We start from the raw sequence: 26,960 nt of genomic DNA, 5'->3' as shown, positions 1-26,960 counted from the left end.
TACATGAATTAAAATAGAAAAAATTAAAAGTAAATAAAAAATTATTTGCGAAGGAAAATAAAATGAGAATAGAGTAGATAGGTCTTATCGATCCATATAGATTTTATCTAAGTAAAATAGATAATACTTAATTAGTGGTTTGTAGGTGCTAAAATATTTGAAAAATTTATTATTTTTTGTTTCTTTTTAAATCTCAATAATATGAGGTAAAATAGATAATACTTAATTGTTTACTAAAAGATTTGAAAGATTTATTATTTTTTTCTTTTTAAATCGCAATAATACATAGTTGCACGTGACACATAAGAATTAGAGAAAAATTTTAGATAACATGAGATTAGCATACTTCTTTCTATTTACTGCTTGTCATATATATTAGCAGTATATTAAAATTTATGTGAGGCCATTTTTTTTTTATATTTTCGTAGTATTAAAAATTTTTCTTAGGATGTTTAAAAGGAGAATTAAGAGTTTTTAAGGTTTTGTATTTTGTACCAAAAAAAGGCAAGAGTTTATAAAGTACATGACATTGTATGCGATGAGCCAAAAGAAAGACCAAAACTCACCGTATTGGCATCAAAGTGAGGGTTGGATCTGAGCGCACGTGCGCATGCACGACAATATTTGGAGCCCAACCCGTCACGTGCGGAGGGAGGAGATATAAATTTCCTTTCCTAACTTTTCTTTAACTTAAAGATTACTGTCAAAATATAATTCCAAACCAAAATGGTGGTTTAAATAGACTCGTTTTGTTAAAAATACCATATACCAAGAATATTAATTTTGCATTTTCATATCATCATTCTTCTAATGTTCATTAGACGTATAAAGTTTATTTAAAAAACTTGCATAGCATGAAATAAAATATAATAGATGAGATGTCAATTTGAGTATAACCTAATCGATTAAATCAACTAATCTATTAATTATTATTGAATATGTCAACTTAAAGGAGTTCTCCTCTCCAAGTCAAAGAATGTCAGTCGTCAAAAGAGCCTAAACTACTTGTCTCACGTTGCTTACATCATGACATCATGACAAGTAAGTACTGCAAAATAATGATAGTACAAGAAATAAAAAGTAACAAAGCTATTATATATATATATATAGTAAAGCATAGCCGTTGTTTTGACCTTCTTAGTTCTTTATCTCTTTGTTTTCCTTTTATTTCTCTTTATCTTTCAATATTTTTTTTATTTCTCTTTATCTTTCAATATTTTTGCTAACACATATTCGATTTAAATCAAATTTTAAATGACAAATGACAATATAGATATTGTGCACGCCAACGTTATTTATTTGGGGTTAAAGTTGGAACTTTAGATGAGTGATAGAGAATTTCGATTTTGGTGACAAATAAATTAATTTAAATTATTTACTTATAGCTTTGTTTAAGTAAATAATTTAAATTAATTTTCTGACGTTCAAGCTATTGTGAATATCATTATAAGACGTGTTAATTGTGATAATTGTTTATATAAAAATATCATTTTAAGGCGTAGTATTGTTATTTGACTCCATTTATGTCGACCCTGAGACATTTTAAACCAACTATAATATAAATGTAAATCTATGCCTCACATCTATTACCACAAAATTTTGATTAAGGTGATTCTTTTGCTCAAGCAATTGAAGAAAGCAAATGGCTTAATTTGGTTATGATGATTCTCAAGTATGAACATGTTTTGTCATGCTTCCAAAAAAAAAAAACATGTTTTGTCCCGCAACGCAATAGTTGATCAACAACCAATCAAAACATGCATGCTTATTTCCACTATAGTAATCACGTCCATACTTAACTAAGTATATCTCAATTGTTTAAAATATAAAGTAATATTCTACCAGATAAGATGTTCAAATTTTCATCCATCAATTTTCGACGAACTCAAAAAAAAAAAAGAAAGTAAAAAAGAAAAACTAAATAGCTACAGATTTGCAAAGATAAATAATAAGTGTTTGATTTAAATACTATTTCGTCTCTGTACTTTTAAAATGTTTATTGGTAATTTAAATTTGTGTGCATATAGTTATTGTATTATGATATTGTCCATTTGAATTCACGTAGTTTTAAAAAGTGACAAACTTATCCGTATTTGCAAAATTCAACTTCATAATAAAAATCTTTTAATACATATTTGCGACTATGTTTTTAGAAATTTAGTGAGTGAAATGTCGTATTAAAATTATGTTCGAGAGAAAAATAGAATCCGTGCGCGTCGATGGACTTATTCAAACCGATTAAAAAATCGACCCGAACCAATTATAAAGGCTGATTTATTAATTACCAACCCAACCCCATCAATGCAGCCCAGCCCGATCGCATTTCCCTCTTCATATAAAATTAAACTCAAGCCCACCAGCCCATTTGACAACCCACAAGTCACAATTGCTAAAAAACGAAAAAAAAAAAAACCAAAATCTGTTTCAGACTCTCTCCTCCGCTTCTCTCCGCCTCTCTCCGCCTCTCTCCGATCTGAATTCGTGGTAATCGCCGTGCGGACTCGCCGACGCTTGGATCTGATTTTGCGTGGGTTCACCTGAGGAGTGTCCTGCACCGCCGCGAGGTGATGCCCTGACCTGCTATACGTCGCGCCGCCGTCAGGAGTTCGATCATCGTGTCTGTCGTCGCCAGGAGTGTGCTACTACTTTTACCTTTGCGGTGTCGGAGGAGGGGGGTTGCCGGAGAGTTCGTGAGTTAGCTGGGGCGTTTGAATTTTGAACAGAGGGAGAGAGAGAGACTAGGGTTTTCTCTATTTTTCAGATTTGGGTTTAAGCTTTAGCTATGGCGACAGCTACGTATCCTCCACCACCTCCATTTTACAGGCTCTACAAAGATTACTTGCAGAATCCAAAATCGGCGCCGGAGCCTCCCCCGCCCATCGAGGGGACCTACGCGTGCTTTGGCAGCAATTACACTGTGCGACTTCTTCTCGATTCCTTTTCCATTCCTCTGGAAGCATATCGCTATGACACTTGTGTGTTTAATTTCGATTTTGATTTCACATATTCGTTGAGTTTTTTTAGCAGTTTGAGTTTAGTTGCACTTTTTTATCTTTAATTTGATAGTCATAAGACAGAATGATTTTAGGGTTTTAAGTTCTGAAGTTGTTGGTTTCTGCTTCCGAAATCCTTCATATTTTCTCACATTGGGAGTTCATTCTTTATACGTTTTGATCGGGTTGGTAATTGAGATAGGGTCATGATAAACACTGTGATTTGATTTCGTTTATTGATTGTTCTATTGTGATTTCAGACTGATGACGTGCTTCCAAGCTTGGAAGAGCAAGGAGTACGCCAGCTTTACCCTAGAGGACCAAATGTTGGTAAGTAAGTTTATTTACCCGTCCTTCTAAATTTGTGTAAGAATTTGTTCTTCATCAATGGTTTTCTCTTTGATAGGAATCACTATTATTCTCTTGAATAAATTAAAGTTTCATGCTTGAGCATTTATTCGTTTGATTTCTAAGGTCCATGGTCTCTATTTTTTGTTTGGGGTAAGAAAAATACATGTATTGATTAAAGAGGAGGGATGCTGAGGTGAAGGGAGGATTTACAATCCATCCATGAACGGCCAAGGAGGATTACCAGAGAAAACCTGCAATTGGTAAATGCTGAAAGTAAATAATCGTTAAAAGAACCTTTGGCGAAGATAACCGACTAGAGCAGTGAAGTTAGTCTATCCACCAAATTAAATTACACACCTACGAGAGAGGACACATGTACATGTATGCACTCACACACACCTATACACATCCTCTTACTATCTTCCTTTTTCCTTTTAACCACAAATCTTTGGCTTTGCAATTAAACCTAGGACTGCCGGTAATTTGTATTTAGCCTCTGAGCACATGCACAACTGTGATGGCTAAGTATTGACATTCATTTGACTGAAGAGGTTTGGGATATTCCTATTCTGTTGTGTAAGTAATTGAATCTTCGAAATTTGTTCTTGCCGTGAAAATGCATAGGCAGTGCTAGTGGCTGTCATGTTCTTTATAGATTAAAAATCCTGTCCAGTGTAAAACAAAAGAGTCTCTTCACCTGTAACCACAACTTTCTCAGTGAACTCGAATTGAATACTTGGAGTAACTTTCTAGTTTCTCCCCTGCAGCTCTTCCCTTGAATAAACTCTTTTAGCTGACACTATTATCCATGGTTCTTGTTCAGATTTTAAGAAGGAATTGAGATCTCTCAATAGGGAACTGCAGCTTCACATCCTGGAGCTTGCTGATATTCTTGTTGAGAGGCCATCGCAATATGCAAGGAGGGTGGAAGAAATCTCCCTAATATTCAAGAACTTACATCACCTGCTCAATTCATTGCGTCCGCATCAGGTGAGATATTTTTGCATGTTTAAATATGATGTATCTGTGTCATTGAAATAGTTTCATTATGGTGTTTATTTTTCCTTGTAGGCAAGAGCAACACTGATTCACATACTAGAACTTCAGATAGATCGTCGCAGACAAGCTGTTGAGGATATAAAAAGGTATGCCAATAGAGGTTCCAGGGGAATATATTACACGTATGAATGTGATTGAACTTACCCAATCAGCAGTCTTTTCCCCACACCGCTTTCGGTGGAATTATATAATGTCTTAGCCTCGTAGGAAAATATTATGGAACCCCAAAAATTTGGATTTCTGACCCTTTATCATTAATCAATGTTTTGTTTGATCTTATTCTTGGTAGTATAAATCTATTAGGTTGAGATAAGGATGTGCTATTGCAAAATTTTGCGCCCAATACTTCTTCATGTTCTGTATCCTCTCATTTGATTATTTGCTACCTTTTAAAATATGGGTCTCGTCTCACTTAACACTACTTCCATAGTTGATATAATTTTTACCTTCCAGGAGAAGAGAAGAAGCACAGAGACTATTCATGGAGTCCCTCGAAACTTTGGATGGACACTAGTGCTTGCTTTTCATCAGTGTCTAATTCAGAAAGAGTAAATCTTTTTCCTTGCCAAATGTTTCGCGCTGAAGATGTAGGTAAACCATGGTGCAGCTATCGAATGCATTGGTCGATTGTTATGCTTACATTGTGGCCTCCAACGTCGACACGTATAGGCTACCATCTTCACAACCCATAAATCTTAGGTACTATGTCTCTGTCAATTTATGCAAGATCCAGTAGGGACCCTGTGATTACCTGAGCAAATTGTTAATATGTAGATTTTAATTGATTGATTGTACTACTTTATAAACTTTAGTTCACAGGTTGGGCATAGTGACCGACGAGACTTGGAGAAATTGCTATGTCGTAGAATGAACTTTTTTTCTTTGAGGTACTGTTGATGTGGAGAATATACTCTTAATTATTGGTGCTTGGTTTAACTAACTATTTATAGTAAAAATAAAATGTATAAAATCAATAACTTTTTGTCATGTCATTATAAAATTTGGGTTTAGTTAATTTTTTAGTCACATACGTAACGCAATAATTTATTTATTAATTAATTCTGTGATCTTCAAAATTGACACGGACAAAATGTCTGTTGGTGTATGGTAGAGGTGGATTAGAGGTTTGAATCTTTGCATTCTATCTTCAAAATTGAGAAAAATTGATTTTTAAAAATATATATATATTTTTTTCTATAAAGTTGTTTCTACCTAATCAATAGGTAATGATAATCTTTAGAAGTATAATATAATTTAAAAATGTTGTGAAGAATAAATTAACAAGAATAAGGAAACTATTTTTATTTCTAAACAATTTCTATAGTCTAAATAATTGAAAGTATTTGAAATAATACATATAAACAGCTCCTAGTAAAGTTTAAATTCAAAATTGGTTCGTACAATAAGAGTAAAAACGGTCTTTTCACTCGTATTTGTTGCTGTCCTCAAAGTACGCTTAAATATTTAATTTAAAAATAAAACAAAACGAGTTGAGAATCTCGAGTCGTCGAAGAGTCCACCAAAAATAGATTTTCGGTACTACAAAAATATAAATATCACTTCCTCGTATAGTCATTTGAATTATATATAAATATGTTTATCAATTAAATCTCATCCCACCTTTAGTTAAAAATTAATTTAAAATGTTGAAAAAAATTAATGATTTAAATACTATTTTGATATTTTTACTTGGTATTTATTTTTTTGGTTCATAATTTTAGAACGACATTTTATTTATTAGATTTTTTGAATTGTAGCAATAAATTTGCATTAAATTCTTTTATTAATGTATAAATTTTATAAATATGGACTAAATTGAGCGATAACATAAGACATTTAGAAAGTACAAAATTGAAAAATAAATAAAAGTAGAAGAGCGAAATTGAAAATTTTGGAAATTGAAGACTGGAACATAATATTTAAATTAAACATTAAAAACGATAGGGGGAGGCAGGAGTATAATGATGTGGGCCCGTGGACACTTACCCCTCCCATGATTCTACTTCTACCAGATGGAATAATCATATGCTCTCTCTCTCTCTCTCTTCTCTGCAAAATCTCTCTCTCTCGCCCTCTTCAAGCACACTCTTGGGTTGCTGATCTTTATCCAGTTCTTGATGATTTGTTCTCCCTGTTCGTGAATCGAGAAGAACCCTAGCCTCCGAGTCTCAATGTGTTACTAGCTGATGGCGGTTTCGGAGGAGGAATGTTCGTCCACGAAGTCGCGATCTTCGTCTTCAACTTCTACTTCAACCTATTACTTGGCTAAGTGCGTTCTCAGAGGCAGCATCGTCCTCCAGGTCCTCTACGGCCACATACGCTCTCCGACCTCCCTCGATGTCGTCTTTGGCAAGGTTAGTGCTCTGCTCTTCTTTTACCTGCTCAAATTTGATGAACTCTTCCTTCGTGAAGTGTTTCGATGTGCTTGATTAGTCGGCGTTGGTTACTTTGCGATCAGGTGGCAATCAGCTGTTCTGTACTTCAATTGGACTGAAGCTCGTTTCCCCTCGTTATTAGTTAACTTCCTTCTGGGATAGGCAGTACATAGGTGTGGCGTGAGGTTCTTTTCCCTTATGCAAGTTGTGGAACAAGAGGGTTGTTCTTTGCTTTAGGAAACAGACGCATTTCCCGTTTTGAGGGGGCGCTCAGTGGGTTGGTGTGTGTATTTTAATGTTGGGATGTAGGTTTATCGTTTACAGGACTTGAATTTTTATAATAAAATAAAATTGTGGAGCTTTGGCATCCTGCTTGTTGCTTTTTGCCTCATCTGTGATCTAGAGGGAAGTTAGACTTTATATTTCATCTTGAATCTGTATGGTAAGGTTTATTGCTAGAAAAATCCGCATGTTAAGAGGTCAGCATAAATTTTATTTTCATTAGAATGACTATACAAGAATTTGTGTTTATGCAATAGAAGGAGTACTGTGACGTTGGGGTTTCTCCCTACATGGAAAGCCACCATGAGAAAGGAACCTTCCGGGCTAAAGATGATTGATGAGTACTGTGGTTGCATCCATAACCTGCTGTTGTATAAGATATTGACATTTTTATTACCACTTGATTTTCTGAATGAATAGGCATAATTGTTTATTAATACCTTTCTTGTATTATGTCTTGTAAGAAAAGTAGTTCGAGCAACATATCCTAACGTACTGTTGGTGGTAGAAACTTCTTCGGTGATTTTGAGAAAGCAGAAGAGTTATTTACACTGAATTTCCTGTCGGCTATTTAATTTTCATTATTTAGATTACTAAGCACATCCTTAACCTTTGATGCATCTAATAGCAATATCTTGGTGAAATTTTATTCAGGAGACATCGATAGAGTTGGTTGCAATAGGCGAAGATGGGGTTGTACAATCTGTATGTGAGCAGGCTGTATTTGGCACCATTAAAGATATGGCCATCCTACCATGGAATGAGAGGTTCCGCCCATCATACACACAGGTTAGATTTTATTGATGTAGGCATTGAGAGATTCACAGAGGACGGTTGGTCCGCTCTCTAAAATTTAGCTGATAATATAAGAACTCGTGCATATTGAGTACTTTAGAGTGCACTGTTGCTACATGTTCAATTTAATGGACTTGTTTTTTTTTTTTTTTGAAAAAGAATTTAATGGACTTGTTAGAGTTGAAGCCGTGTCATAGGAAATAATATATTATTCATAGAGTATATATGATGACTACAGTAACATGTGCCTTTTCTTTCAGATGCTGGGTAAGGATCTTCTCATTGTAATCTCTGATTCTGGAAAGCTTTCATTTTTGACATTTTGCAATGAAATGCACAGGTTATCTATGATTTATTAATATTATTATTTTTACATATACTTTTTAACTCTGTTATGAAAACATATTATTGGACTTACAGCAGTTTCAGTGAGGCTATTTCCAGAAGACCAGGCTAATTTCCTTATTTTGTTGGCATAGGTTTCTCCCTATAACACATATTCAGCTTTCCAATCCTGGAAATTCAAGGAGTCAAATTGGGAGAATGCTGGCTTCAGATTCCAGGTTCATAGGTTTTACGAATGGAAAATTTACATTTAACCCATACTCCATTTGTTTTAGTTGCAGTTGTTCGATTAACTGTTTTTTACTTCTTATTTCATATTCTTGCACCTGCACCATGTCTTTCACTGTTTTTGGTTGAAGTTTTGATATCAACTTTGATTACCTTTAATTCTTTCTACTGACGAGGACTTGGGTTGGATCACTATATTTGATAGATGTTTAGCATGTTGGTCCTTAATCACATGGCTTCCATTTAAATTTTGCTGCAGTTTCTTGGTATGGTAGCATTATGAGGATGGCTATTTCTTGGTTTCAACTTGCAATTGCTTATTAACCGTACCCCTGTATTTGTACCATTTCTCAATTTGTGGGTGTCATCCTTATGCATTAGTACCTTTGTATTGGGAAGTTAATTTATGCTTCTGTAGTCATTTTTTTCCTTCATATAATTCAAATTTTATTTTAAGTTTTGTTAATAGGTTTGTCCCTATATGATTATTAGTGTGTAGTGTGCTTTTAAACCGCTAAAAAGGCTTGTGTGATATTCAGGTTGTAGCTTGCTAGTTGCTATTTAGTGATGATATTTCCTATTTTTCATGCTTGAAACTATTACAAGGGGAAATCATAGCTTTATAAAATGCTCTCTCGGGAATGTATTTTTGGGGGATTGTTCGGTGGGGAGATTAGCCTTCCTGTGCTTTTTGATAAGAGCTTGCATTCGGTGGCCTCCATCTTGCCTTCCTCGGGTTCTAACTCTTTTGGAGAGTTAAGACCCTAGGCTTAGATGGTATTCAAAGACATTCCTCTTCTTTTTGTTTATAATACAGTTATTGTCTATAATACATATGTTTCAGATTTCTTATAAAAAGGCATTCCTCTTATGTGTTGGGCCCATAGTGGTGCAGTATGTGCGAACTTGCGTTAGAGGACCTTGATCATATTTTGTCGGAGTGCTCGTTTGCTTAGGCCTTATGGAATCATTTCGCTTCGGTTTTTGGGGTCTTATGGGCGTGTAACAGGGATTGTTCCTCTATGATAGAGGAGGTTCTCCATTCTCCTCCCTTTCGTGAGGAGGGGGGAGTTCGTTGGCATCTGAGAATGATTCGAGCTGTATAAAGGGAAACTCTCACGTACAGTTTTTTTTTTTTTGGGGGGGGGGGGGGGGGAGGGAGCCCGACAGGGTCCCCCCACTGACTTGGCCCTAGGGTTGTTCTTTTAGTATTGTGTGGGGCTTGTGGCTAGGAATAGGGGTGGAGTGATCCCAGGAAGAGGTGTGGGAATTGTTAGGTTTAATACCTCTTTATAGGCTTCGGTTACTAAATCGTTTTGTAATTATCAGGTTTTATTCTTTTGAATTGGAGTCCATTTGTTAGTTGGATTCCTTTTAAGGGGCTGGTTTTTTTTGTACGCCCTTGTATTATCTTTCATGTCTTTTAATGTAAGCTTGGTTTCTCATAAGAAAAATCATAGCTTTATAGGAACATAGATCGAGAGTCATTTTGAATTCTAATTTGTTGTTCTAAGTTTCCTCAAGTAATGATGCATCGTGCATGATAATGTTTTGCATAGCTTTGTTTTTATACAGAGCTTCTGAGCTGGAATGGTGTGCTGGCATTTCTCTACTTCCTGATTGTCATTCTAACTTTGGAAATGTAGATGTGCCTTTTCTTTTATGATATAAGAATAAAAGGAAAGGAGAAAAGATCTTGTGCATATTCTTCCATTCTTTCAACAACTCCTTACTCCATGCTCTTCTTTTTTCCAGTGGCTGCTTTTTTGCTGCTAGTGCATATGAAAACCGATTGGCTTTATTCTCCACTTCAATCTCTGCTGGTAGTGATATTGTTGATAAGGTTGAAACACTTTTTGGCTTACGGATAACTTTTCCTCCCATGTATACTGATTTTAACATTCTTAAAATTGTTATTTCACGAAGAATGTTCTGTTGAGAAGTTGTAGTACTCTGATTTCAGAGAATAACTTATCCTTCTGAGAGTGAAGGAGATTCGATTGGACCTCGAAGCATGCAGAAAACCAGTATATGTGGGACCATATGGAGTATGTGCTTCATTTCAAAAGATCATGGCCACCTTACACAGGACAACAATCCTGTACTAGCCGTTCTTCTTAATAGGTAAGGTACAGATGTCAAGCTTTTAGGAGATGGAATGTCAAAGTTTCTGTTGATTGCATAGTTTTGGATGTAAATTATTATATATTTGGTATTTAATAGGAGATGGAAGTAGGGTTTATTATGTGCTAAAGACTTTATACTGCAGGAGAGGAGCGATTTTGAATGAGCTGCTATTACTTGGATGGAATATGAGAGAACAAATTATATATGTTATCTCTCAGTATTTAGAAGATGGACCTCTGGCATACGAAGTTGTTGAAGTTCCTAAATCTTATGGATTTGCACTCCTATTTAGGGTTGGTGATGCTCTCTTGATGGATCTTAGAGACGCCAAGAGCCCCTGTTGTGTCCATAGAATAGGCTTACACTTCCCAACCAACGTGGAACAAAATTTTATTGAAGAGTCATATAAAGTACAAGATGCAGATGATGAAGGACTATTTAATTTTGCTGCATGTGCACTGCTGGAACTAAGGGATTATGATCCCATGTGCATAGACAGCGATGATGGAAGTCCGAATACTAACCAGAATCATGTGTGCTCTTGGAGTTGGGAACCAGGCAATGACAGAAACCAAAGGATGATTTTCTGCATGGATACTGGAGAACTTTTCATGATAGAAATGAATTTTGACTCCGATGGTCTGAAAGTGAATCAGTCTGCTTGTCTTTATAGAGGTCTACCATACAAGGAGCTTTTGTGGGTTGAAGGAGGATATTTGGCAGCACTGGTGGAAATGGGGGATGGAATGGTCCTGAAATTAGAGAATGGAAGGCTGATATATGCAAATCCCATCCAGAATATTGCTCCTATTCTGGATATGTCAGTTGTTGATAAGCATGATGAGAAACATGACCAAATGTTCGCCTGCTGTGGAATGGCACCTGATGGGTCTTTAAGGATTATTCGAAATGGTATTAGTGTAGAAAATCTGTTGAGGACTGCTTCGATTTATCAAGGCATAACGGGTATCTGGACTAGTAAAATGAAACTAAGCGATGCTTATCATTCATATATGGTATTATCATTTGTTGAAGAGACCAGGGTTCTATCAGTTGGCTTGAGTTTTATTGATGTCACCGATTCAGTTGGTTTCCAGTCTGACATTTGTACTTTGGCATGTGGTCTTATAGATGATGGCATACTGGTTCAAATACATCAAAATGCAGTAAGGCTATGTTTACCCACCAAGGTCGCTCATTCTGAAGGCATTGAATTATCTTCTCCAGCTTGCACATCTTGGTTTCCAGATAATATTGGTATCAGCTTGGGTGCAGTTGGACATAATATGATTGTTGTTTCCACGTCTAACCCGTGCATCTTATTTATTCTTGGAGTTCGAAAGCTTTCAGAATATAACTATGAAATATATGAAAAGCAATATTTGAGATTGCAGAATGAATTGTCATGCATTTCAATTCCCGAAAAACATTTTTCCCAAAAAGAATCCAGTTTTTCTATGAATTCGGTAGAAAATAACATTATTTCCACTCTACTAAACGGGGTTAGCAGTGATAATATTATTGTTATTGGCACCCATAGGCCTTCGGTGGAAATTTTGTATTTCGTTCCCTCTGTAGGTCTAATTGTCCTTGCTTCGGGAACTATTTCATTGATGAACATTTTAGGCAATGCTGTTAGTGGATGCATTCCTCAAGATGTGAGACTTGTTTTAGTTGACAGGTTTTATATTCTTACGGGACTGAGGAATGGAATGTTGCTTCGCTTTGAGTGGCATCATACTACTATGATGAACTCATCTCACATGCCTAGCCACAGTCCTGTTGTTCCCTTTTTGTCAACTTGTCTTGATTCTTTTGGCAAAGAATTGTATAATACTACGATATTGGAGAAGCACGAGGATAAAATTCCTTCTAGTCTTCAATTGATTGCTATTCGGCGCATTGGGATCACTCCTGTTTTTCTGGTTCCTTTGACTGATAGACTGGATTCTGATATAATTGCTCTAAGTGATAGGCCGTGGTTGTTACATAGTGCAAGGCACAGTCTTTCATACACTTCCATTTCATTTCAACCGTCAACACATGTGACTCCTGTGCGTTCTGCTGAATGCCCGAATGGACTACTATTTGTTGCGGAAAGCAGTCTACATTTGGTGAGGATCGTTAATAATCTTTGATATATACATATATACCTTTATATATGGACTATTAACCATCTCATTAACCGTAAATATTAGCAATGGCGTATGTATCACTCATGATGAATCAGTTTATTGTTCTCTTTATGGTATCTTTTAGGGTATGAATTGAGTACATTGATATAAGCCAATTATTTCCCATCTAATTTACTGGTTGCTATACTCTAGGTAGAGATGGTACATACCAAGAGACTTAATGTGCAGAAGTTTCAGCTTGGGGGCACCCCAAGGAAGGTTCTATATCACAGTGAGAGCAAATTACTACTTGTGATGAGGACTCAATTGATTAATGATACATGTTCATCTGACATATGTTGTGTAGATCCCCTTAGTGGGTCAATTTTATCATCGTTCAAGCTTGAAATTGGAGAGACGGGAAAATCCATGGAGTTAGTGAAGAATGGAAACGAACAAATTCTTGTGGTTGGAACAAGCTTGTCTTCTGGTCCTGCCATAATGCCCAGTGGCGAAGCTGAAAGGTTTTGTGCTTCTTGCACTTTTGTTCATTTTATGTCATTAAATGAAATTTCTTTAATTTTTTATTCTATTGGATGAAGATTCTTGGAAATTAAGTTTTTTTTTAATCAGAAACAGAAACCATGTATTAGAACAGACAAAAACAGCCAATTAACTTTTTTTAGATTTAATCTTTATTTGCAATGTATTCTTTGAATTATTTATTTATTTATTATACATATATATATATATAAGGGGATGACAGCCCCATCCAAAGGAGTTACATAATAAATCTCCAATTGGATAATAGACTAGAAAAACTATAGTGATGATAAAGGGGGAGCAATCACACCTAACAAGTAACACTATATCTTCAAAATAATATACCAAAGGACCGCTCCTTATCTTTAAAGATTCTGTAATTCCTTTCTTCCCTATCCAAAAGAGATCTCTCACAAAATTCATCCAAATGAGCTTCATTTCTTTTTCTTGAATGGGTGACCCACCAAAGTATGGTGGAGGAGGGCTTTTCGTCCATAGGGAGGACCGTGTACCATCCAAATGCATTGAGAATCAATTTCCAGAAGTCAAGGGCTAACTTACAAGTGCTGAAAATATGATATTGAGAATCAGAACTTTTTCTGCAATTTGGGCACCGGCACCAATGAGGGGAGATATAGATGTGGGGTAATCTTCGTTGGAGCTTGTCGGAAGTATTAAAGGGTTTTTTAAATTTTTTTAGAAACTATAAGCTGGTATTGTTTCATCATCCTCTTCTTTCATTTAGGACTTCACATATTTTACGAATCAATGACGTTATTATATATTGTGGTGTTGGGTTATTTTGTTCTGTTGACTTCGAATGCTAGACATAGCGCTAGCGGCAATAACACTTGGATTCGACCAAGTACTGGGTTCTTTATAAATAGTTTTTGTTAGTGAAAGTTTTGTTTCTCATCATCCAAGGGAAAGACTAACCGATCAGTTCAAAAGCCAATGGCGCACCAACTTTGTAATGTTAAAACTGTTCTGCAAGTTTCCTGAACAATTGTTGTAGCCTGCAGGATCAGGTGTTTTTTCCTAATGTCGTGAATATAGGTAGATCGTGAAAAGGCAGGGTAGTTTCTAAACATTGAATTAAAAAGAAGCTCTTTGACTTTTGTTCTGGAAAGGAGTGGAATGAGAGGGAGAGAAGAGAAAATAGAGAGAGATGCCATCACGATGTCCTTGTTATCTGTCTATAATTTGTTGATGGTTCTATTTTGTTTGTAGTGTAGGGGTGGAGAGTCTTTTGGTAGCAGTTTGAGTTATTATTTGGTTTAAAAATTAAAAGAGTGAAATGTTTTCTGATCAGGTTAAATTGCAATCCTCTTAAGACTAGCCGTTGGGTGAAATGGGTGGGCTATAAGGTTGTTTCCTTTCTTATCACCTATTTTTATCTTCCTTAAGGTCACAACTATAGAATGTCTTCATTTTGAGATCTTATGTTAAACAAAATCCAAAAGCGCCTGTGTCTTGAAAGGAAACTTACTTTTCAGAGGGTTTCAGACTTTTATTTATACAATGTTGTATGGGATACTGCTTTATTCTTTATCCTATATAAAACTCCTCTGCATAGCTTTAAGGCTTGCACTTAGGCATGTCTAGCTGTGATGTGCAGTGAGTGTGCCTTGCCTCAGGGGAGCTGTGGTGCGTGCCCAGAAGCACCTTATGATTCTGCATAGTTTTTGTGTCGTTGCATTAGCTTGGGGCTCTCTGAATTTCTTTTGTTCTTCCTTTTTTTAATGAATGTTCTGTTTCCTACTGTAAAAGGAAAAAAGAAGATTATAAATCTATAATATTATGTAGATGTCTTGTTTTTCAAGTTTCTTCACCTTGCACATAAAGATATGTTCTACTGGCACTTTGACTTGCAATTCCGACCATGGGCAATTTTCATAACAAATCTATTGGACTTCCCGTCCAGATTTGGTTTTTCTCTCAATTCCCATTTATTTAACTGAATATATCTTTAACAGTACCAAGGGTCGGCTGATCGTCCTTTGCCTCGAACATGTGCAAAACTCAGATACTGGCTCAATGAATTTTTGTTCAAAGGCAGGATTATCTTCTCTGCAAACCTCACCATTTCGAGAAATTGTTGGATATGCTACAGAACAGTTATCAAGCAGTAGTCTTTGTAGCAGTCCAGATGATGCAAGCTCCGATGGGATAAAGCTCGAGGAAACAGAAGCTTGGCAATTACGAGTAGTTTATTCAACTACCTGGCCCGGAATGGTTCTTGCTATCTGTCCTTATCTTGATCGTTATTTCCTGGCATCTGCTGGTAATGCTGTAAGTTGCATTCTTTCTGTTATCTATTTTTGGCTTCTTGTAGATTCTCCTTTTTCCGTCATTGAGATTGAAACGGTCTTTATATACACCATATGATTGTTAATTCTTCCTCCTGTATACTATTTTCAGTTTTATGTATGTGGTTTCCCAAGTGATAATTCCCAAAGGGTGAAAAGGTTAGCAGTTGGGAGGACACGTTTTATGATAACATCTTTGACTGCTCATGTTACTAGAATTGCTGTTGGGGATTGTCGTGATGGTATTCTTTTTTACTCATATCAAGAGGTAAGTTGTAGTTGTCATTTCTGTTTCATTCTGTCCTTTTATTTTTATTTTACAGAGATTTGTCTTCTCCATTTTCCCCAAGGTTTTATGATACTACCTTTTTCTTTCGAAAAGTAAGAAACAACCTTTGATTGATAGAATGGAAAGAGAATGGCTAAAATCCTACAAAATCCACTTGCTGGTTGATCTTTACATGCCATCTTGATTTACTCGTAAATCATGCTAGGTATGATATTCTTTTTAGTATTTCCTCAAAAATAATGAAAGGAACCAAAAAATTGAAGTATATTTTTTAATATTATTATTATGTTTTTATTTTCAATGGATAAAGGAAGTAAAAGTTTCTATCGATGTGAGAAAGTAAAACTACAATAACTCTGTGCGAGCATGGATTTTCCAATAAATCATTCTCCCAAATTTGGTTACCCTTAAACCCTTCTACCTTTTGTCTTTATAACTATTTTTTAGCTAATTACAATATATATATATATATATTTCTTTTTTTTTAATAACCGAAGTCGGAGCTTTACTCTCCTATACTAGGGACACCCGCGCATGCCCCAAGAGTTGGACCTGGGAGACATTAAGGGTTTCTGGTATTAACCTCATCGAAAGGTTCGAACTTGAGACCTCTAAGTCAGTATGACCAAGAGAATCCAAATCCTTGCCAAGGGGCAGCCAACCACTTAATATATTAAAATCCTATGAATTTTCTGATGACTAAATGTTGTAGAGTTAGATGGCTTTCTTATAGGATTAACCCGATTAACCTAGGTGCACGTAAACTAACCTAGACAATCACAAATATCAAAATTAAAAACTACTTCTCTAACACACTCCTTAATGAATGACTAATATGCCCTAGGATCCTAATAGTATTTCCAACATTCATCCTAATAGTTCTCCTAGCATTCACCTGAAACACACTTGTCCTCAAGGGGTGCGATTGATTCATTATTTCTCCTGAATCAAATTAAAAAATCAGTCAAAAAAAAAGTAGGATTCATTTTTTTGTCTTCTTTCTTTCCCCTTCCCCCTCTGTCCTCTTTTACTTTAGCTATAAATCCAAATCTGCCCAAGTTTCAATTTGAATCACAGCCAACCAAATCATACTGTTCACCCACCATGAAATGAAGGCAAAATAACCCAAAGACCCAAACGCAAACCACACAAAATCCAAACAGCCCACCCTCTTGATTTCCATTTGTTTCCCTTCTCATTGCTGGAACTAATACATAAACTTATGCTTAGATTTTCTTGATAAGCTCCTAAAGAATATTGGGTAGCCAGGGAGTAGCCTTTTTATGATGCTAGTTTTTTGTTAGAAATTATTTCTTAAATGTTTGATGGAGTGTTGTTGTATATTGAACTGCACTAGTCCATCGCTAAGTTCGTTTCTTTTGGATTGTAGGATGCTAAAAAGCTGGAGCAAATTTACTCTGATCCATCACAGAGGCTAGTTGCTGATTGTATTCTTTTGGACGTTGACACTGCTGTTGTTTCAGATCGCAAGGGAAGCATTGCTATCCTATCATGTTCTGATCGTTTAGAAGGTAAAGGTTATCATTTTTTAGATTTAGGCAATATATTTCTCTATGACAGTGCTTGGGGATCTGGAAATTCTGTTTTGTGGGTATTTAAATGTTGTCCCAGAGAGTTCAGTCTTCCCCTTGATAAGAACGAACTTGATGTAATGTCCTTCTTTTTAGCCCATCACATCCGTGTAACACGATTGTGTTATTTATTCTTTAGAAGACTTAGTAGTGAAGATACATTTTTCACATGAAATAAGGGGCAAGGAAATTTGAAACGATATTATTTAGACCCAATGGGCACTGCTCTGACCCAGAATCTCAAACACTATAAAACAAGAGTTGAATGATGACTGGTAGGTGAAGGAAGAGAGTGAACATAGGAGGGGATGAATGCACACACTTTTCTAGTATGCCTATTGGATATCATCTATCCACCTATGAATTATCTTTTGGAAATGACGCAATTGTTGCATGGTATGTGCTTTGCAAGTTATACTTGGACTAACTTGTGATGTGATTGCTTGCATGTAGTTTTGGACTAGCCATAGTAGACCTTTTTGATGGAAAACTGAATAACTATGAATTTCAATGAAGTTAAGATCCTATAATCATAAACTGATAGCTAAGGATACCATATTGATATAACGTATGATAGATGAAGTTATGAAAGATCTAGAATCTTTAACTTTTATGCTTGCATTGGTTTTCAAAAGTTCACTGGGAAGTGTTTCAGAATAAAGTAAAAAAGGTAATAGGGTATCATTGCAATCCAAAGCAGGAAAAGGAGACTAACAACTTAGGAGAAAGCCAATTTGAGAGGACTTCCTACTCTCCACACTCTACTGGACACTAATTCTAGAATAGAAATTGTCTACCTCCCTCACCAACTAATTCTTGTATTTATTTACAAAGACTCACCGACAGTTACCCCACTACACCTAAAAAATAGGAAACACAACCTAACCCACTAAGACATGAAAGAAATGACTAAAACATGTTTGAACAATGAAAAAAAAAAAGAAAAAAACCTAATCCCCACGTTTTCTGCCACTCTTTCGGGGTCTAACAGAAAGACTAACATTGTTGGAAGAATTTTATAAAAGCCCAATTTAGCCCATTGATGTTGTGGGAGTCTTACTTTTTTGGGAGCGAGCAGAGTAGTCAAAGCATAAACCAAGCCAAATGATAGTTCTATAATGAATATTCCTCACAGTGTATTTCAATTCCAGAAGATCACTTTTTCATTTAAGAAGAAGACCAGAGTCTACCTTGACTAGTTAAACTTGGGATGAGTTTTATTTTCTTCAGGGTGCTGGATTGGATGTAGTCTATTTCTTTTTTAATCACTGCCGAGTATTACCTACTACACAGCTAGTTAACATGATTGCAAAACTATTTTTTAGGAATGTTAAGTTAATTAGAGGTAGTTACCCTTTTAACCATGGTAACTCAAATTCCTATATATAGGCTTCACTTCATCTGTATAGTGGCTTGATTAATAAGCAGAATGATTTCTGTTGAACAGTGAACTTCACTTGCATTTACGTGTTCTGGCTAAAAAGAAAATGGTGCTTACTTTTTGTTTCTCTATTGCCAGATAATGCAAGTCCAGAATGCAACTTAATGCTGAACTGTGCTTATTACATGGGTGAAATTTCCATGAGCTTGAGGAAAGTATGTTGTTGCCCTATGCGAGATATTCCATGAAAAATCCAGTGATATTATATTTTTATAGTTTTTAAAATAATTAGTTAATGTATGATACTTTTATCGATGCCTTGGGGCGGACGTGGGTGCCCCTGGGTATAGGAGAGCAAAGTTCTGACTCCTAGTAATAAGGGAAAAAAAAGTAGATCTCATTGATACTTTTTTTAAAATAGGATTATCTTGAATTTTATGCATAATTAATCTGAAAGTAGGTAAAACTAAAAAACTCCGATATTCCTAAATTAACTGATTATCATAGTTAATGAGATTCTAATATTTTGTGTTTAGTGTGAAGGATGGTTGTCATGATTTCTCGTTGAAAAAACTGGCTTTACATAACATGTCTGGAAATTAGTATTTTCCTTCTTGGTATCCATCATTTTTTTTGGATAGGAAACCAATTTTATCGATAGCATGAAATATACAAAAAAGGACTATCCAATGAAGTTACTTTCAATCATTTCTTCTCCATTGTGTTCAATCATTTCTTCTCCATTGTGTTTTTAATTGTAGGGATCTTTTTCTTACAAACTTCCAGCTGATGATTTGTTGAGAGGTTGTGCTGGCACTGGCTCTGATTTTGACTCATCACACAACACTATTATTGCCAGTACATTATTAGGGAGCATTGTGATCTTCACTCCTCTATCGAGGTTCGTGTTCTTGACCAGATCATTAATGTTTTTCCATGTCCATTCACCCTCCTTGTATGAAAGTGCTTACTTGCATAAGTTTAGTATTCTATTGCCCCACCTTCTTCTTTATATATATATATATTAATCTATGAAATTATTTATTTATTTATTTATAAGTAACCTTGAGAATATAGTGAACAAAAAGAAAGGGGAACAACCTAGCGGCCTGGGGTAGAGGGAACCCTGAACCCTCGCCAAAGAGCTAAACTAAAAAGGTCTTTCAGTCGTTTACAACCATAAGAAGACTATTATTACAAATGAATTTTGTGTGATTTGGGCAACACCAAGATGGCATAAGCTTGAAACTTCCTTTCCTTCCAAATATGCCACTAGAAAGCCCTCTCCAAACAGTCTTAGCTCTCCCTTTGAAATGCCACTCTCCCATAACTTCAAGGAGCCAATCATCCACTTTTTTAAGGAGGCAAGTATGAAGACCAAAAACTTCCAACAGAGAATCCCAATCTTTCCAGGTGAACAAACAATGGAGATGGTCAGTGCTCTCACTCTCTTTCTTGCACGGGCACATAGAGGGAGAGTACTCACGAAGAGAACTCTGTTTGGAGTTTATTCTACGTATTCAGACTTCAATAGGCCAAAGACCACAAAAAGAACTTGACCTTGTTTGGAACTTTGAATTTCCAAAACATTCTCCACTAGAGGAACTCTCAACTTGAGGAGGAATTAGAGAGACTAAGAAATTAAGAAATGTGGACCTTGAAGTGGAAGAACCCAAAGCTTCTAAACCCATCGAATACTATCTAAGCTGTTACCAAGGATGGACGGATTGTACTTTTCAAGGAGAAGCACCCAGCTATCAATCTCCGTGTCAAAAAGGCGTCATCTAATCCCAAAATCGCACTTGAGGTTACCGAAGTTCCAGCAATCTACTATGAAATCTATGAAATTTCAGTTTCTCTTCATGAGAAAAGAAAGAAAAAGAAAACTTCTCTGCCATCTTTGTGAGAAAATTGTCCACATGTTAATCTATTGCATGAGTGTTGACTTAGTTGAATATTCTTTTTCTTTATGTGTTGTACAAACATCAGGTAGCTTTAGGGGGAAAACAGTTAGAAGTGTGCTCATATAACTAAGTGTAAGTTGAATGTATATAGGTAGGATGAATTAGACCAAAAAAATAAACAAGAAAAATTTGGGCCGACTGATCTTTTAGACCAATTACATGGTTGTAAAATATTTTTGTATTTGATCTTGGGAGTGGATACTATGAGGTTGGAATTAATTTTGGAGATAAGTGGAAGATGAACTAATCTTTTAATTCTAATGAATGACCTTTTGAAGGATTGGTAACGACGTTCGCCCGCACTAATGCACCTAGCACATACAGCATATTTATGAGGTTAATGAATAAGATTTTCAACCCCCATTTTAGATAATTTATAGTTTCCTTGCAGCATATTTATAATATTTACCTTAAGGTTTCTTGTCTCAGAAGTAACCAGTCGTACGTTAACTTGAAGAAATGCATATTTGCAGTACCAAAAAAAATGAACATTTTTATGTTGTAATTGGCTACATTTTTAAAGGATTTACAAAGGATTTTAGTATTTTCACCACCCCCTTTATGGAATTTCTTTTTTTACTTTTGAATTATTATTTTATTTTTAATATGAAGTTTCAATTTGGGAGAATCTGAGGAACGTTAGCTTGAAGAAATGCATATTTGCAATGTACCAAAATGAACACTTTTTAGAGGATTTACAAAGGATTTGAAAATTTTTACCGCTCCCTTGACAGATTTGTTTTCCTAGACGAGGTCTCAATTGGGGAGAATCATATATAGGAATGAGAGATTGAAAACTGCTTTTGGATTTGGAGGGAAAGAAACCAAAGAGTTTTTAACAATACTTCTCTCCCTCTTGATGTCTTTTGTGAAAATGTACAAATTACTACGGCTTCTTGGTGCTTTACTTGTAAGAGATTCTTCTGTAATTATAGTATATTCTTAATTTCTCAAAATTGGAAAGCTATAATGAGGTAGTTTCTAGGGAGGGCCTCTTCGGCGTTGCCTTTAGCTTGTTCTCCTCCTTTTCTTCAATATATTCAGATTCTTATCCAAAAAAAAAAAAAAAAAAAACTGCACCTATATTGGCACTTTCAAGAAATTATTTACTATTGGGGATTATCTATATGCAAAAAATGTTTGCCCCAGTAAGAGCACTAAACAATGGGGGACTACATCTTTGCTAGGGAATATTTGTATTCTTATCTATCATCATCACCTTCTTCTTCTTCCTCCTTTATTTTTGTTTGGGGGACAGGGGCTTCCTCCTCTATATTTTAAATTGTGGTCCTCATGATATGAATTGCAAACGTATGGAGTGCCGTTTTTCATATGTTTGATGCTTTCATCTAACATTAATGTCACCAATAAGTCAACCTGTAGAGATGCCTGTGGCAAAGAATTTTCAATAATCAAATTTCTTTGTGGATAAGTTCATTGGGCTTTTGGAATTTTCGTCAATATGTAGATGTCTCATTGAATGTCCATTTGTTCCGGTTTTTCAGGGATGAATATGAACTTCTAGAAGCTGTCCAGGCTAAACTTGCCGTTCATCCACTAACTCGTCCAATTTTGGGGAATGATCATTATGAGTATCGTAGCCGTGAAAACCCAGTAAGAGATGATAATGTTTAGTTTTATTTTTATTTTTCCTGTAGTGACCTACTATTAACTGTGAGATTATGACTAATCATGCACACACGAATGGAAATAAGAAAATGGAGAAGAAAAAAGCCTCTAGTACGCTAGTCATGTGTTTGAGTTTGTTACTTGTTACTTCAAAGCTTTCTTTCAAGATGATGACAATATCTGCGTTAGTTGGAGACCAAATAATATTTTGATTCTTCTTTAGTTATCCACTTATCTTCCGGGGAAACTCTGTTTGACCCAAGATTTTACATCCGTATATTTATTGTTTAGAATTGTGGCCACTCTTTAAATAATAGTAGAAATTTAAAATAAATATATAACAGGAAATGAGGATTTCTGTTGGGCCTTTTAACTTCGGACTTAGTTTGATTCACCTTGATGCAATATTGGATCTCTGCTTTCCCCCTTTTTATGCCTTCTCTGGGTTTAGCTTCAAATTCCAAAGAAAAAAAAACCCACCTTTTGACTATTTTCTCCTGCCCCACTAGGATTGGTGAAAAAACTCAAGGGGCAAAAAGGCCTCAACAAAAAGGTTCCTTCGTAGCAACAAAAAAAAAATAAATCTTTTAGTTTTTGACAAGAGACTCAGAAAAGATAAATTGACAGAAAATGAGAAGAGACAACCTTCCAATCATACATAATCATAAGAAAGCATAAATGGGTTATAATTACAAAGGAATTTAGTGTGGTTACAGCAATCCCACAATGTAATATACGATACTGTATACTAATACAAAAAACATATCCATCTTCACGTACTTGTCATCAGAAATCCTAGGATTCCTTCCCTCCCAAGTATGCATCAAAGAGAGTGAGACTACACAATTATAAAGAACCTTAGCGTTGTTTTTAAATTTCATGCCTACAAGTCTTTCTAAAAGTCAATCATTTACCAATTAGGGAGACTAACAGATGGACCAAATTCTTTCAACACAAAATGCCAACCCGTGAGAGCAAAAGGGCAATGAAGGAAGATATTATGATCTGATCTAAGGATTGATAAGATTCACAAGGCGAATGAAGTTAGACTTGGTGAGGTGGAGGAAAGCTGATTTGGAGGAGAACGTGCCAGAAAACTCTATCAAATAAAAAAGCTTGTCTTGATACTCCCCCAGTTGGATCAAATCAAGCTTCTTGGTGAGCGCAACCCAGGATTCGTTTGTCCAGTTAGAGAGCCCTTTTCTCACCCAAAGTCCCATGCTTGGCGATCTGCAATATAGCGAAGAGGCAATTGAGGCTCCCTTTTCCAACAATAGGGAGTAGATATCGGGACGTGGAGAAAGGGAGACCATCTGCGCAGGTGTCCTCCCAGAAGTGTATTGTTTGGCCATCCACAACTTTAAACTTTGAAATGTTGAGGAAACCCTCTCTGTTCTTGTCGATATCCACTGACGGCCTTCCTCTTGACCTGCCTTTGGTTGGTTTGGTCATCTAACCAAACCATCGTACCCCATAAATACCCACTATCACCCTTCTCGATAAAGCATTTTCCTCATGGGAGAATCTCCACGGACATTTGAGAAGGCTCTATTTCTATGCTTGAAAGAACTGACTCCTAGCTCCCCATGTTGAGTAGGAAACTCCATTTCACGAAGTGGCTAATGACAGTAATTACCTCTATTCCAGGTGAAGTCCCTCACCATCTTCTCCAAAGACCCTACAACCTTGCGCCCCCTGGGTTTCTTGAATGTCGAATCTTATTTCTACCTAATGTGTGTTCAATATCATATCAGATTTGTGGCTATACCAAGAAAAAATAAATAGAGAAGGAAATCTTATCCTAATTCTTCTCATAGTCTAGAGAATCATCGCCTTTCACTAATGTGTATAGAACATTTTCTTAATTGAATTTTAGTGTGGAAACTGCAAGGTGATATTTGCCAAAATGCTAAAGGTTATCATTAATATATTCTTTTTGAGATTTATTATTATAAAAAAAAAAAAATCTTATACATGCTTATAAGCTATTGGAAGAAAGAAAAAAAATAAGAATTCTAATCCCATAGCCCGGTCCACTATCCTTATCATAATTTTCCTACCCCTGGAGAAGGACTCCTTCCCTTTTTGGTTGGTGTTGTGGGCAAGGAGGGAGCAAGCCCCTGACACTTAAGTTCATAGCTACATGCCCTAATCCTCCAAAGATTCAGGCCCAACATCCTTTCTCCAACCATTTGCTAGTAATGTGGCTTTTCACCCTTAATTTCTGTAATGGGCACAGCATAAATTTTGATGCATTAGATCTTATGCTATGCATTGGGTTTTATGCGTTTCTGTTATTTCATTAATCCACGTTCTTATTAAATGTGATTAAAACTTAAATCTTATGCTTCCCAGTCTTGTAGCCTTTTTTCCCCTCCTAACAAAATTTCTTCCTGTTTGATTGTTTTGGTTTTCAGACCGGTGTTCCAAAAATACTTGATGGGGACATTCTGACTCAGTTCTTGGAGCTTACAAGCATGCAACAAGAGTCAGTATTATCATCACCTGTTGGCTCTCGAAATGCAGCAAAATCAAGCGGGAAGTCGTTGCCTGCATCCATCCCCATCAATCAGGTTGTGCAACTTCTTGAGAGAATTCATTATGCCCTCAATTAGTCTACAATCTCTCAACTTTTGGTGCCACGAAGCTGTGGAATCGGAATACCTACACGGAAGCTTATATTGGGGTAAATACCTTCGGTGCCTTCACATGCTACTATTGAAGGGATGGCAACACATACAGCTGCGATCTTATTTTGCAGATTGGTCAGTGTAACTGTTGATATCTTAAAGCACCAGAAACTCCTCAAAGTTGCCTTTTTTACTCGAGCAGAGCAGTACCTGTACAGGTGAATAAATGTGTTCCTTTCGACTGTAGTTGTATAACATTTTCTTTCTGTGGTATATAGAAATACATAGTTTTACAACTGAAAATGAAAGATAAAATGGAGGTAAAGGAAAATTAATCTGTACATTAGCCAAGTGGTGGGCTATTTTAGTTGCCTCTTTACTATGGCCCATATTTATGTGTTATTGCAGGGTTTTGATAGACAAAATTTTCATTTTATACTTGCGTTGAATATTTGCATCATTTGGGGGTTTTTTGCTTCTTACCCTTTATAACTTGTGCTCCAATGTGTACATTTATATGTATGGCTCCAGAGTCTACTTCGGATGCCAAATATTATTTTCTTGAGTTCCTGCAGGATATTTGATGTTCTAGATCCACAATTTCTGAGTTGGTTGTGGCAGTAGTTTTTCTTCGCTGAAGAGAAAGCAATACCGATGATCTCGAAGATTCTGAAGATGTGATTGTGTACTGGCTCATTAGAGTAAGGATCTGGTTGCTATCTTCTCGGTTTCGCTCCTGAAAATGAGGTGTGTTATTTAAGATTTTGGAATTCCCCATTTCCCTTTTCTTACTTGATATTGTAGAAGCTTGAAAAATTTTAAGAGTTGAATTTTGTACAGTTCCTAACTGTCATGTTTGGGGTTAAGTTGGATAATAGTGTCATGTTTGGGGTTTTGGCCAGATAAGAGTCAGACTGTCATGCTTAGTTGGATAATAGGAATGCGTGTAATTTATGTTCATATTTCTGTCTTCTATTGAGGACCAGATTTCCATCCCACCGAACTTGGACCAGTCATTTGATTCTCAAGAAAACTCGTAAAATTTGTGAGTGGTTGGGCCAGTTTGCTTGCGTCCCAACTAATTTTGCAGGACAAATGTTCGATTCTATATTTGCTTCTCAAGAAAACTCTTAAAAGTTTTAATATCTTAGGTGGTCACCGTAAGATTTGAACAACCTATTTCTTTACTTCTTTAGTAATCATCAAGTCAATTCAGGGTGAAAAGGTCTCAGCAGAGATTCAATGTCTTTCGAACCTGGTCATGTATGCATACCATCAGAGGTCTGTTAATTTGCTTTTTAGGAGCAAAGGAGATTACTAGATCAGACTAGAACAATATGACGGTTAGTATTACACCGTTGGATGTATATGAAAGAAACTACAGAACTATCTTGGATCTGTACTCAAAGGATATTAGGGGCACGATTTCAAATTTACATCAAGCTGTATGGTCACGTTATGGGGGTCACATTCAATTTTAAATTGAATCAAAATAGACAGGTAGGTACTCTCCTTCGATTGTTTCAAATCCAGTTTGCCAACTAAACGTGTAATTGCTTGCAAGGAAAATTGACCATTCTGTGAGAGCATGTGCAAGAAAATATCATATCATGTGGCTCTCTCTCTTTCCCTCTTTTTGTCCAAAAACAAAATTTAATAGTAAAGTAAAAATATACCAAGTAGAAGGAAATCTTTCCAACTACCTAGTTTTTATTTATACCAAATAATAGTTATACTACCCAGTAGAAAGAAGAAAGAAAAATGGAAATTGCACCCCATTTGACTTTCTGCTGACGGTCTCAATTTTTATGGATTCATGAATGATAAAACAACCTTTTTATTTATGTTTTGGAGCAAATATTTAGATATATAATAAAAATACAAACAAGAAATAAGAAATTGAAACATTATCAAATGGATTTTGGATAAAATTTCTATATGATTATGCTATGTA

The 26,960-nt window shown here is 35.8% G+C and overlaps 2 protein-coding genes across 8 annotated transcripts; both read left to right on the top strand.

Annotated features, from left to right (window-relative positions):
* The first annotated feature begins 2,383 nt into the window (after positions 1 to 2,383).
* Positions 2,384 to 5,339, top strand: LOC111019312 (mediator of RNA polymerase II transcription subunit 7a). Its single transcript, XM_022295656.2, has 5 exons — positions 2,384 to 2,917; positions 3,254 to 3,323; positions 4,168 to 4,334; positions 4,416 to 4,489; positions 4,857 to 5,339. The coding sequence occupies exons 1-5, from the start codon at positions 2,783 to 2,785 to the stop codon at positions 4,915 to 4,917; spliced, it is 507 nt and encodes a 168-aa protein (XP_022151348.1). The 5' UTR covers positions 2,384 to 2,782; the 3' UTR covers positions 4,918 to 5,339.
* A 1,079-nt stretch (positions 5,340 to 6,418) lies between these two features.
* On the top strand, positions 6,419 to 25,979 carry LOC111019375 (Cleavage and polyadenylation specificity factor (CPSF) A subunit protein). 7 transcript variants are annotated; one of them, XR_015790739.1, is made up of 17 exons: positions 6,425 to 6,757; positions 7,715 to 7,849; positions 8,116 to 8,195; positions 8,335 to 8,418; positions 10,184 to 10,271; positions 10,392 to 10,552; positions 10,698 to 12,669; positions 12,883 to 13,193; positions 15,189 to 15,504; positions 15,634 to 15,789; positions 17,201 to 17,342; positions 18,922 to 18,998; positions 19,545 to 19,684; positions 22,253 to 22,361; positions 24,794 to 25,062; positions 25,138 to 25,224; positions 25,582 to 25,979. XR_015790739.1 is itself a non-coding variant. In XM_088123746.1 (16 exons), exons 1-16 carry the CDS (start codon positions 6,590 to 6,592, stop codon positions 24,989 to 24,991), a joined length of 4,062 nt encoding a protein of 1,353 aa, XP_087979872.1. In that variant the 5' UTR covers positions 6,425 to 6,589; the 3' UTR covers positions 24,992 to 25,466. The 7 variants fall into 7 exon arrangements, 4 of the variants coding, with proteins under 4 accessions (XP_087979874.1, XP_087979873.1, XP_087979872.1 ...); XR_002602540.1 differs by lacking the exon at positions 25,582 to 25,979 and having other exon boundaries at positions 25,138 to 25,466; XM_088123746.1 differs by lacking the exon at positions 25,582 to 25,979 and having other exon boundaries at positions 12,883 to 12,961; positions 13,037 to 13,193; positions 24,794 to 25,466.
* The last annotated feature ends 981 nt before the right edge of the window (positions 25,980 to 26,960 follow it).

Source organism: Momordica charantia (genome assembly GCF_013281855.1).
Source record: "Momordica charantia cultivar OHB3-1 chromosome 5 unlocalized genomic scaffold, Mcharantia_2.0 BLBB01000005.1, whole genome shotgun sequence".
Taxonomy (NCBI): Eukaryota; Viridiplantae; Streptophyta; class Magnoliopsida; order Cucurbitales; family Cucurbitaceae; genus Momordica; species Momordica charantia.
This window is presented reverse-complemented; position numbering and strand designations above follow the sequence as displayed.